Source organism: Budorcas taxicolor, chromosome 13 (genome assembly GCF_023091745.1).
Source record: "Budorcas taxicolor isolate Tak-1 chromosome 13, Takin1.1, whole genome shotgun sequence".
In the NCBI taxonomy this organism is placed as follows: domain Eukaryota; kingdom Metazoa; phylum Chordata; class Mammalia; order Artiodactyla; family Bovidae; genus Budorcas; species Budorcas taxicolor.
The window spans coordinates 25,690,940-25,704,559 of NC_068922.1; the positions used below are offsets into that span (position 1 = coordinate 25,690,940).

The following is a 13,620-nucleotide window of genomic DNA, read 5'->3' on the forward strand; positions in this document are numbered from 1 at the left end:
ATGTGCATGTCTTTGTATGAACATAATGCTTTCACTTTTCTTGGGCAAATGCCTTGGAGTAGAATTGCTGGGTCACATGACAGTTTATACTGGACTCATCTGAGAAACTGCTAATCTGTTTCCCAAAGTGACTGTGCACTTTATACTCTCACCAGAAGTATACAAAGGCTCCTAGATTTCTACATCCTCACCAACATAAGTTATTGTCTGTCTTATGTATTATAGTCTTTCTAGTGGGTGGGCTTCCCTGGTAGCTCAGATGGTAAAGAATCTGCCTGCAATGCAGGAGAGACCTGGGTTTGATGCCTGGGTTGGGAAGATCCCTGGAGAAGTGAATGGCAACCTACTCCAGTATTCTTGCCTGGAGAATCCCATGGACAGAGGAGCCTGGGGGGCTACAGTCCATGGGGTCGCAAACAGTCAGACACAATTAAGAGACTGAGCACTCTTTGTCTGCCTAGGCAGAATGAAACAGAACTCATTTCTAATACATGGATACAATTTCTACTGGAGATCACTAATTATTCTTCAAGTAAAGATATTTGCTTCTGCTTTTGGTTAATTCATTTTAATGAAAAACAACCTTGACATTCAGAAAAGCTTTCTTATTTCTTTCTTGACTTTTAATTACATTTTAAGTTTTTATTCTAAAATATCTGATTTGAGATATAAAAACAAACAGTTGAGACAGCTACTTTTCATCACTCAGGATACTGCAGAGCCTTGAAAACTGTTTCTCTTTTTAGCCTCTGTTCCCTAGTCTACTTTCTCTATGCTCACCAAGAGCCCATTCCTCCCTGGACGCTATGATAAATGATGGCCATATAGACTGGAAGTCAGCCCCATCACCCAAGAACATTCAGTAACACAGTGAACGAAAGGAACTGAAAGCTTCTTGTGCCAAAACTTCTCTAGAATTCTTCTGTGTCTGAATAGGGAGCTGTTGGTAAAGACTAGGCAGAAATTTCCCTGAAACTATTGATTCCCAAGAGTCCCTCCAAAGGAAAAGTTGAAATGATTTATATACGGCATAGGTCTCGGGCTTCTGCCTTAGACGTGCTTAATGCTAGCACTGAACGTAATCAAAAGAAGACACTTCTAAGTAAACCTCAATAAGGTATGGACGTTCTTTCTTCCCTTATCCTGGGACAATCCAGACTTTCAGTTACTTTTTCATCGAGCACTTGATGTCTGTAAAGGGAGGAGAAAGAAGAGGAAGGGGAGGAGAGACCAGTTGACCAGAGATTAGATAGGAATTCTTAAATTTCTTTGCCTTCATTTTTTTTTTCCCCTTTAGGGATAGCAGAGGTCTGGAGAAAACATTTTTTTTTTTTTTTTAACTAGGCATATATAAATTACTGGTAAAATAAAACCACAGCTTTGTAAAACTGTTTTGTACCTGGACTCATACTTAGATTTGTCATTTTCTCAGCCTGAAGGTATTTCTGAAACATGTGCAGTGACTGTATTCTTTTCCTACATTTTGTTAGCATGTATTTCCATGCTATGTTTCTTTGTTTTCCTTTCCATTTAATCCTGGCATGAAGATGATGTCTGAAATTTCAACAATATCAATGTTACTGGATTGATGGCCCTCAAGTTTTTAAAAGCTGCAGCAAAAATTTTACTAGCAGTTTACTACTCTAAACTGTTCTTTATAAGTTTCTCTGGATTTACAATGTCTGCTCTTTCAGTTCAGTTCAGTCGCTCAGTCGTGTCCGATTCTTTGCGACCCCATGAATCGCAGCACGCCAGCCCTCCCTGTCCATCACCATCTCCTGGAGTTCACTCAGACTCACGTCCATCGAGTCAGTGATGCCATCCAGCCATCTCATCCTGTCGTCCCCTTCTCCTCCTGCCCCTAATCCCTCCTAGAATCAGAGTTTTTTCCAATGAGTCAATTCTTCTCATGAGGTGGCCAAAGTACTGGAGTTTCAGCTTTAGCATCATTCCTTCCAAAGAAATCCCAGGGTTGATCTCCTTCAGAATGGACTGGTTGGATCTCCTTGCAGTCCAAGGGACTCTCAAGAGTCTTCTCCAACACCACAGTTCAAAAGCATCAATTCTTTGGCGCTCAGCCTTCTTCACAGTCCAACTCTCACATCCATACATGACCACAGGAAAACCCATAGCCTTGACTAGACGGACCTTAGTCGGCAAAGTGATGTCTCTGCTTTTGAATATGCTATCTAGGTTGGGCATAAATTTTCTTCCAAGGAGCAAGCATCTTTTAATTTCATGGCTGCAATCACCATCTGCAGTGATTTTAGAGCCCAAAAAAATAAAGTCTGACACTGTTTCCCCATCTATTTCCCATGAAGTGATGGGACCAGATGCCATGATCTTCGTTTTCTGAATGTTGAGCTTTAGGCCAACTTTTTCACTCTCCTCTTTCACTTTCATCAAGAGGCTTTTTAGTTCCTCTTCACTTTCTGCCATAAGGGTGGTGTCATCTGCATATCTGAGGTGATTGATATTTCTCCCAGCAATCTTGATTCCAGCTTGTGTTTCTTCCAGTCCAGCATTTCTCATGATGTACTCTGCATAGAAGTTAAATAAGCAGGGTGACAATATACAGCCTGGACGTACTCCTTGTCCTATTTGGAACCAGTCTGTTGTTCCATGTCCAGTTCTAACTGTTGCTTCCTGACCTGCATACAGATTTCTCAAGAGGCAGTTCAGGTGGTCTGGTATTCCCATCTCTTTCAGAATTTTCCACAGTTTATTGTGATCCACACAGTCAAAGGCTTTGGCATAGTCAATAAAGCAGAAATAGATGTTTTTCTGGAACTCTCTTGCTTTTTCCATGATCCAGCGGATGCTGGTAATTTGATCTTTGGTTTTCTGCCTTTTCTAAAACCAGCTTGAACGTCAGGGAGTTCATGGTTCATGTATTGCTGAAGCCTGGCTTGGAGAATTTTGAGCATTACTTTACTAGCATGTGAAATGAGTGCAATTGTGCGGTAGTTTGAACATTCTTTGGCATTGCCTTTCTTTGGAATTGGAATGAAAACTGACCTTTTCCAGTCCTGTCTGCTCTTTATCAAGAGAAATTGTCATTAATTAGTGTCTCCTATTTGTGCGTGATTCTGGGCACTTGAAGATCCCAGCTTTTAAAAGCTTCTGCATTCAGACTTCAAGTCCTAAACTGATCATAAAGTAAACCCCCATTATGCGCAAAGTAATATGCTGATGAAGGCTACATCATGAATTATAACAACATACAGGTATATATGGTGTGAGGGGCTTGCCTCCAGCATGGGAAGCAGACAAAGTTGAGCAAAGACAAAATAATCAATTTCCCATCTTTTGCTATCCACAAAGTCCATTTATCAGTAAACTTGGCTTCAAGTTTTTGTTCTTATTCCTTAGTAAGAAAGAGAGCTGATCCTTGTGTTGAGTGGAGTTGGACTTTGAATAATTTTGATGATTTTTTTTTTTTTTTGGTGAAGGTAATATATTAATCCTTTCCTGCACTGCTGCATATAGGGTCAGCATCATGGGAAGTTGTTTGAGGGAAATACTTGGCCTCAGCACACTTAAGGATTTTCCTCCATAAATGCCATTTCCTGGTGTTCTCTTCCCTTGTGGTCAGGAAGTCCATCAGGTGTGTTTAGTTTGCAGAACCATTTTGTGTGCATGGGGGCAGGAGGATTAAGGGAAACTAGCAACGTGGATCAAAGCCCTAGTGACTCTAGATGGTACTATGCTTAGTGGTATTAAAAATGCACTTCACTGGGAATGCAAGAACAGTCCAAGTCATGACTTCTCAGTGAAAAACAGAGATGACTCTGGAAAGGGAAGGAGTGTTAGAAGTGATGCTGACAGGCAGTAAGAGTTTTAAGGGTAAACCGGAGGCAGATGAGAATAAACTGCTAAGTAAAAAACATAAACATCTTGAGTAAGCTTTCTAAGTTAGAAATAGAAAACTGCTGAGTTTTTTTTTTTTTTTTTCTGAGTAGATTTCAGGCATCTTTTCATCCCTTAATGTTGACTTTCTCCTTTTTCCACATAAAATGGATGGGAAAGTGTTACCAAAAGAGTTACCAAAAAGCAAGGTTATAATGGTGAAAAGCACTGCTCAGAGCAGTGGTTCTCAAAGTGTGATCCTCGTGAGGCAGGAGATAGATGAGCCCCCGGCACAAACAGTCAGAGTTTGTTCTCTGTGGACCGATACTCCAAGACGAAAATAGCAGGACAATTGAAAGAGAGAAGGCTAAGCCCTGCCCAGATAAATAAAAAGAGACCACGTATTACTCATTCTTGAAGTCAGGAGACTTTGCTGACTACACATGCACAGAAAGACTCCTTGGAGATCAAAAGGGGAATGATGCTGCTGCTGCTAAATTGTTTCAGTTGTGTCTGACTCTGTGCAACCCTATAGAAGGCAGCCCACCAGGCTCCACCATCCCTGGGATTCTCCAGGCAAGAACACTGGAGTGGGTTGCCATTTCCTTCGCCAATGGATGAAAGTGAAAAGTGAAAGTGAAGTTGCTCAGTCGTGACCGACTCTTAGCGACTCCATGGACTGCAGCCTACCAGGCTCCTCCGGCCACAGGATTTTCCAGGCAAGAGTACTGGAGTGGGTTGCCATTGCCTTCTCTGGGAGTGATGCTAAGTGACAGTAAATACTCATAGCCCTCTCCGGTAGAATTCATCTTGGCCAAGATATGTGTGTAGCTATATGGAAGGATCCTGGGATATACCAAATATAGACTCTGAACCAGGCAAATCAAAATGACTGGCCAAAGGAAACCTGAAGAAACATCTCATAAAGGCAACTGAAACTACCACGAGAGTGTGACTCTCTGAGTCTGCCTTTGTGTCTATCACCAGGTACTGTTCTCTTTTTTCCTCCTAATACTTTACTAGTTTCACTGTTTTCCATCTTTGTGGAATTCTTTTTCTGCAAAACTGAAGAGCCAGGGCCTTGTCTTTGACCACTCGTCGAGTGGCTAGGATTTGGTGCTCTCACTGCCATGATCTGACCTCAATCTCTGGCTGGGAGCTGAAGTACTGCTTCAAGCCACTGTAGGCCAAGGCTACCCGGGATCACTTGAACCAGCAGTATCAGTATCACCTGGGAATTTTTTCTCAGGCCTTATTCTAGACCTACTGAGTCAGCAGTTTGGGGGCTTAGAGCACTAATTTGTGCTTTGATGAAAGCTCTCCAGGTAAACCTAGTGGGTATCAACATTTGAGAACCACTGGTATAGTGATTAAGGGTATGACATCTGGAGCCAGATGGCTGTATTTCTTAGGGCAATTCATTTGCTTGTTTCCCATCTGTAAAATGGTAGCTGTAACAAACTCACAGTGTGGTAATAAAGGCTACATGAGCTAAAACCTTAGAATAATGCTTGGCCACTGTAAGTGCTGTGTAAACATTTAGTTGATCATGACGATGATGATGATCCTCTTTATAGGTATTATTTTCATTTTTTCCACCCACAGGCTATGTTTCACAATTTATACCACAGCTTTGTGTTTACCAGGAGATATCTTCTAATATATTAGAGTTATTTTTCATGGCTCAAGGCAGTATTTCTCAGCATGTGCTCCATGGACCATTTGCATCAAGATCACCTGTGGTGCTTATTAAAATGCAGATTTTTAACTTCTCCCCAAACTTAGAGTGATGATCAGAATTCTCTAGTGACAATTCTGCATTCAGAAATTTCAAAACCACTGCTCTTGGATGACAAAGACTATGATCTTCATTTTGCAAATGGGCACAGGAGGCACAGGGGTAGCATATGCTCCGGGAAATCCAGAACCTCAGGAAGACTGGGACTAAGAACTGGATTTCTGATTTTGTGTTATATTGACAGATTATGCTGCTTCTTTGTGGCTTTATTTGCTATATTAAGAATTTTATTTGGGTTGTGTCATTTTGTTTACTGAGACCTAGCATTATTGAACCTAAAAATAACATTTACTTTCTAAAGCTAGAACTATCAAGGATGATGAGTTCCTGGAAAATATACCTGGACTATTATCCATGACTCAGCTAAAACTGTTTCAGTTGTGGCTGTATCTAATACATCACTCTTGTGTTACAGATGAAGCAAAAGGGCTCAAAGAGGTTGAGCAAAATTGTCAAAAATCATATGCCCAAATATCAGCAAAGTGGAAAGTAGAGCCAACTGCCAATCCAGTGTCCTCTCACCAAATCACACTGTCCTAGTTCTTGCTGATTTAAATGATTTAAAGCAGCACTTAAAATTTTAAGACAATTTTGTACTGCTCACATAAAATATGGTCTCAGCAGGTTTTTTTTAAATTTTATTTTATTAAAACATATGCTAATATCACATCTTCCTTTTAATTACAGTGATAAATTGATAATATCCTGACAACTAATAACTCAAAGCTCCATTGTATATTGCTTTTTCATCAGTTCGCAATGGACTGTTCTAAAGCAATTAGATTGACTTTTCAAACTGTGATGAAATGGTTTTGGCTTTTTCACACAGGGCATACAGGTCATGCATACATTCTCTGTTTACAGTCAAGTTCCCACACAGTATTAATATGCGTTTAGATAACTTAGCTCTTAATTTGAGGCCATGCATGGATATTTATCTTCTCTACAAATCATGTTCATGTAATTGGTGGTAGGACAGAAGTGCTATTCATGCCAGGATCACTTGATTAACTTACCAAACAACTTTCTTTTTGTCTCCATTGTTTGAACTTTTTATATTATATATGAACTTCATCTTAATGTAGTCATCTTTTCCCATTTCTCTTTCCTGCTAAGTTTCTTTTCATCATACCCTCAGCTGGTTCACTACTGTCTACTACGTAATTACTCCTCATTTGTTATATCTCAGCTCAATTGTTACCTCCTCATAGAAGTCTTTTTTTCCTTTATCTCTTTATATAAGAATATCCTTGACCCCATATCCTTCACTGTTTATAAATTTACAGTATTTATTTCTTCTTGGAACTTATGACAATATGTAATTTAAAATTTTGCTTATTATCTCTCTTTAAACACACCTGACTGTGAGGTCCATGTGTCTATCATGCAGATGTTTACTCCAGTACTAAGCACAATGTCTGATACATAGTGGAGACTCAATCAACATTTGTTGAATGAGTTTGTCTTTGAGTTGGTGTGGCATTCCATAGTCTGCTTAGAGGGCTACGAGCTTGTGCTGTATCTTAGTGAAGTGAAGTGAACTCGCTCAGTTGTGTCCGACTCTTTGTGACCCCATGGACTGTAGCCTACCAGGCTCCTCCCTCCAAGGGATTTTCCAGGCAAGAGTACTGGAGTGGGTTGCTATTTCCTTCTCCAGGGGATCTTCCTGACCCAGGGATTGAACCCGGATCTCCCGCATTCCATGCAAACGCTTAACCTCTGAGCCACCAGGGAAGTCCTTGGTCCTTATTAAAAACTTCTTTTGGCTGATCTCCTTCAGTGATGGATAATAACACAGACATAGGGTTGTCTACCTAGTCAGTTAGCCACTTTCACTCTAGACTTGTAAATGGACCAGACCTCCTAGACCATTTGGACCATAGCACCTCATCGTGAGTGAACCTAGGTTTTCTAGATCATTCTAGACCATAACGTGCTATCTTCCAGAGCCTGCATTCTGTGGTAGCCTCTGGCCACATGTGGCTATTGAGCACTTGACATGTAGCTAGTATGAAGGGCCATATGCTGAGAGTATAAAATACACATTGTATTTTGAGGATTTAGTACAAAAATGTAGACTACCTCATTAATAACTGCTATATTGTTTACTTATTGAAATAAAATTTGGATATACTGGAATAAACAAAATATATTATTACATGTTATTTCACCTTTTTATTTTAAAACGTGCTATTGGAACATTTAAGATGATATATGTTGATCTGTGACAAGCATTATATTTCTATTGGATGGTGCTATTCTAAACCTAACTAGTTCACCTCTGTTGTTTGGCAGTGTAGATGGAAAGTGATCCCCTAAGGGTTACGACAAAATTGCAGGCACCTCTCATAGCTTGCTCCAATCTTGTTAGACATGCACTGAGAGAAGGACTAGCACTCCTGGCGAGGGGCTCAGGTGCAATTTTGGTAGTCTGTCAATGTCCAAGCATGAGGCTCACATACAACTTATGTTCCAAGACACAGAAACTTTAAATATCTTGCTAGTTGCCATATATATTGCTTAAAATAATACTGGGATCAGAACCCAGGTCTTTCGATTACACCGAGTCACTGAATTACTCATAGAGGGACCTATTAATAAAATTATACCTTCCTTTTCAAATGTAATACAGCATATTTTAAAGAATTGTTAATAAATTATATAGGTTCTATAAAAAATCAATTAATGAGGGAATGACACTGCAGTCTTCAAACAGAAAATCATATTGTATATTCTAATAAATTAAACAAACAGAAAATCACATTATTATTGCCATATGCCCTATATCAGAGGATTAAGCTGGATGACCTTTGTTTAGCAAAGGAATATACTTTGCAAAGCAAAATCAAAACAAGTCAGATATGAACATGAACTCTACTTGTGAATAAACACAAATCTCATAACCATTCTCTGCAAAGCTATAAAAGCTCTCTTGGAGACCCAACACTGCAGTTTCAAAAACTGGTTGCTATGTCTTATTCCAAAAGCCATCACCACTGACACATCAGGCACACATCTCTTCTTAGAGAAGGAGACAGATTTAAAAATAATTAGCTTCCTCATCATGATCTTATGGTTCATTCATTAGTTTACCAATTAGCACCAAGTATCTGTGTATTCTAGGTGGTCAAGATACTACAGTGACCAATGCAGGCAAACTTTTGCTCTTTGGAACTTAAATTTTCACCCTTCGATATTTTCTCAATAAGGAGAATGAAATGATAAAGCAAGTCTAAGACATGCTATCTTAGAATGCCATAGGTAGCTTTTTTTTTTTACAGTTGGGAATTGAAATGATTTTGAGACTTTCTATCTTGTGTCTTTCTTGGGAAATTTGAAAATGGAGGTGTATATGGAAGATGGAGGTGCCATAAGACACTACATATCCAGTACTAAATAGTATTTTTGAATGAAAATGTCAGAAGACCTGGTTAAAGCTGCAAATAAAACCATTCGACTGTGTTAAGGGAATTACCAATCTTTTTTTTTCGGGGGGGGGGGTGGTGTCCTAGCATAGTTATTCTGCTCTTCTTTCTTCAGCTGGGACATCCCAATGTATGGTGAATCAGATGTCTTAGTTCTTGCCTTCATTAATTTCAGGAACTCCCAGTCAGAGTGGCTCTCCTTCCCACTCACCACAGACTGACTCATCCTCATTCTCTCACAGTCTGCGTCCTGCCCCTATCCTCGCCCTTTGGCATATTCTCTGTTTACATTTCCACAGGTTCCCCTTCATCCCTTTCAAGCAAACGTTCCTTAGATGGCATTTTTTTCCTTAAAGTTCAGCCAGTAGATGTCTCCATTACTCCCTTACAGCCAAGACCTCGGCAAGTAGGGTTTAATAATTTCTTTAACCGACAACAAGGAGGAGGATTTGATCATTTGCCTAAAAAGAGCAGATGCTCGGGAGGACACGTCTTCATCCTACATCCCTCCCTCCGTTATATGTCACAAATGAAAACTACTTTTTCCCTCTTTTCCAGGCAAAAGAAAAGACTGATTTAACGAAGCATGCAAGACGCCAACACCCTCCTCCTCAGTACGTCCAAGTTTCCTTCTCTCTGAGCCACCCAAGCTCTGCTTCTCCCTTTACTCCAGGCCACCCACCCCCAACCCTTCACGCTCTCGAGTCATCATCAGGGAACGCGAGTGGGTGAAAGGACTGCTGCACCCCACGCCGCTGCCTCCTCCGTGCCGCTTCGGGTTCAGCACTGGACAGCTCCCGCCCCAGCCGAACAAATGGTACTCGGCTGATTGACAGAGGAGCCGACCAAACAGAGAACAAGACGAATTGAAGCCGCCCTACAAGGGCTGGTTGCGGCCAAGCTGCCTCTTTAAACCGGCTTTCCTCCCGAGAGCAGGGAGAGGCAGGAGTGTGGTTTGTGGCCAAACCTAAAGACTCCAATTAACCAGCTGCCTAACCCTCTTGCGTCTGGAGAGACAAACGTCTTAAAAGAAACCCTCGCTCTCTGGGACTCGCCCCTGCGCTCGCGGTGCCGGTCTGTGCGCGCGCGCTCCGCGTCTCCGGGCGAAGCGAACAAGGAGGAGCCAGAGCCAGGAGGCGGGAACGACCTGCCACGGGTGAGATGATGGAGCAGCGTCTTCGGCGGCCGCGGCGGCAGCAGCAGCAGCTCTTGAACACACCTCAATGAGAGCGGCGGTGGAAGGAAAGACGTAAGCAGGCTAACTATAGCTGCCGGCTGCAAAAGGGGATGTAACCTGTTCGGTTCAAGGCTGCGAGGTGCGTAATCCTGAGCCGACCCATTGTGGAGCGGGAGCAGCCGGCGTTGCCACAGGTGATTTGATTTCCTGTGACGGTAGCTTAGTCAGCCGGGCATATTTCGGAACATACCTATTTCAAAGTCCTTTTGTACTGGATGCCTGCTGGAGAAGGGGGAAGACCCCTAGCAAAGTCTTACGGCTGACAGACTGACGACTACAATTTAAAAAGTGACTCCTCCCGTTACCTCCTCTCCGCTCTGTGAGGCAGATGGGAGTCATGGCTTATCCCTTCCTCTCCTGCCTTCTGCTTGTTCATTTCGGATTGGGAGCTATTGGTGCCAGCCGCGAAGCTCCAAGTCGGCCGGATTCCCCTCGAGAGAGGACCCTGAGGGCGAAGCAGCACGCCCAGCAGCCGGCTCGAGCCTCTGCCTCAGACCCCTCTGCTCCCTGGAGCCGCTCCACCGACGGCACCATCTTGGCGCAGAAACTCGCCGAGGAGGTGCCCATGGACGTGGCCTCTTACCTCTACACCGGGGACTCCCACAAGCTGAAGCGAGCCAACTGCTCCAGCCGCTACGAGTTGGCGGGCCTGCCGGGGAAGTCGCCTGCCCTAGCCAGTTCCCATCCCTCACTGCACGGGGCGCTGGACACGCTGACACACGCCACCAACTTCCTCAACATGATGCTGCAGAGCAATAAGTCGCGGGAGCAGAACTTGCAGGACGACTTGGAGTGGTATCAAGCGCTGGTGCGGAGCCTCCTAGAGGGTGAACCCAGCATCTCCCGGGCGGCCATCACCTTCAGCACCGAGTCGCTGTCCGCCCCGGCCCCGCAGGTCTTCCTCCAGGCCACGCGCGAGGAGAGTCGCATCCTGCTCCAGGATCTGTCCTCCTCAGCACACCACCTGGCCAACGCCACGCTGGAGACCGAGTGGTTCCACGGCCTCCGGCGCAAGTGGAGGACTCACTCACACCGTCGCGGCTCCAATCAGGGGCCACGGGGCCTGGGCCATAGCTGGCGGCGCAGGGACGGGCTGAGCGGGGACAAGAGCCATGTCAAGTGGTCTCCGCCTTACCTGGAGTGCGAGAATGGCAGTTACAAGCCTGGGTGGTTGGTCACTCTCTCCGCTGCTTTCTACGGGTTGCAGCCTAACCTGGTCCCGGAATTCAGGTAGGGCGGGGTAAAAAGATAAAAGGCAAAACCTTCCTTCCGGTTTCGCGCGTGGCTGTGAGTGTGGAGAAGGAACACTTGGCTGTGACCCTTACGCCTCCCACCCTCAAAGCCCAGACCTGGGCTGAGGGACACCCCAGCAGCCGCAAATGCTTAAGGACAAGAAGCGCCCCGCGTTTGTCAGCTTCAGACGCTCAACGAAAGCTTTTCTCTCAAATCAGTTTCCCTGCAAGGAGAGATGCCCTGTTTCTCTCTAACCCCCGGGAGAGCAGGGAGGGGGGCTCCCCGTTAGGGGTGATGCACAGAAACCTGGCGAGCTCAGGGCATGCTAGCCAGGCGCAAACTGGTGAACGTCTAATGAGACTAGAGAAGGAAGCAGGAAGAAAGTTCGTTTTTTTCTGCAACTTCGGGATAGCCTCCGCCTGCTTCCTCCTACGTGTGCAGTTTGGGGCGTCAGTCTGTTGTTAGTCAGTTACCAGAGCGCATGATGAAAACAGTCAATCCCGCGGCAGTTCTGTACCCTCAGCAGTGAGTCAGTTTCAGCAGCATAGCTGTCTCCCAGATCCAGACTTTGCAATTTGCTCTGTGTGCTCCTTCTACTCATCTCCCTCCTTCCCCCAATCCATCTCCGATTCCCTGGTCCGCTCTTCCTCTTGTTTAGGCACACCTAAGCGTTCTCTTGGAGAAGGAAATGGCAACCCACTCCAGTACTCTTGCCTGGAAAATCCCATGGACGGAGAAGCCTGGTAGGCTACAGTCCATGGGATCGCGAAGAGTCGGACACGACTGAGCAACTTCGAGGGTTCTCTGGCTCTTCAGGTGCTCACCCTTTATAAATGAACCTGATGGAATTAGCCTAGGAAGGGAGGGATCAGTTCTCATTGAATTCAGTCAGGGAACTCAGAGGAGACTTAATAGTTCTGTAGTTCTGCATTTGTGGGAAAATGAGAATGTGCAAATTAGCAGGGGGTAATTTGCGCCCTGGGCTGTGCCTGATCTTTGGGGTGAAGAACTTTTAGAAGTAGCCCTTAAGAGTGAACGTGAGGAACAGAAAGGATTCCAAAGAGGGGCTGGGAGAGGGCCATAGATTAACTGGGACCCTTCCCCATTCCCAATGGGAAGAAGGTTTTGGGGGTAAAGGTTGCTTCTGTACTTTTTGGGAAACTGGGCAAAAGTGAGGCCCTTGTATGTGTTTTAATGCCTTGCTGGCACATAAAAGAATGATAACCTGGTGAAAGACACCACGGGAAGTAATGGGTGGGTGAATGGGAGGAGTCAGAACACTTACTTGTCTTGGCACTGTCATTTACTGCTGAATGACCTCAAGAAATCTGCTTGATCTCTTTGGCCCTCAGCTACTTATTTATCAAGTAAGGGAGGTAAACTAGCGATAGACAGTCTCTAGGGAGACACCCAGTTATAAAATTCTGTAGCTGCTAATGCTGGCAACACTTGAGATGACATGAATGAAAAATAACCCCTTTTCTCTGACATTGTATGACCACATTAAATTTTTTGTTTCTCTCTTTCAAGGATCTTGTCTTAAACCAGCATAACTCTTTCCTACTTTAAGGATAATCTTATTTCCTCCTAATTTCTGCAGGATCCTATTAGTCAGAGCTGATCCCAGGTTTGAGTATTTGCTATATTGCTTGCTCAGAAGAGGAAAGATCAGTAGATGCCATTCATTGCCAAAAAATTGCTTTCGGCCTTCACATAAGCCTTTTCAGGGAGTCCTAGCTCCCAGGATTGAAAGATCCATCTATGTATTCATGTATCTATCTATATTATCCATCTATCCACCCATCTTACTAATATATACTTTATACTAGGCTCTGTGCTCTGCTTTGCATGTATTATCTTGATTAATCCTCACAACAACCTTAAGAGTTAGGTTTTATTAGTTTCCCAATTTTACAAAAACAGAACCTGAAGCTTCTTTCCCAAGATCATGCAGCAGTTAAATAGTAGCAGAGGCAGGATGTGAGCTCATTTTATACTTTTAATCACTGTGCTAAACTGTCTCATAAAGGTGTCCTAGGAGTGCCATGTATATTGTAGCTGATGCATAAAAATACATG

At 43.7% G+C, this 13,620-nt stretch overlaps 1 protein-coding gene across 1 annotated transcript in view; it reads left to right on the top strand.

Moving 5' to 3' along the window:
• Positions 1 to 10,637: 10,637 nt before the first annotated feature.
• GPR158 (G protein-coupled receptor 158) overlaps positions 10,638 to 13,620 on the top strand; it is a 298,586-nt gene continuing 295,603 nt past the window's right edge. Inside the window, exon 1 of the mRNA XM_052651252.1 lies at positions 10,638 to 11,539. Within this exon, the coding sequence (XP_052507212.1) occupies positions 10,638 to 11,539 (902 nt within the window). The remainder of the gene's footprint in view (positions 11,540 to 13,620) is intronic.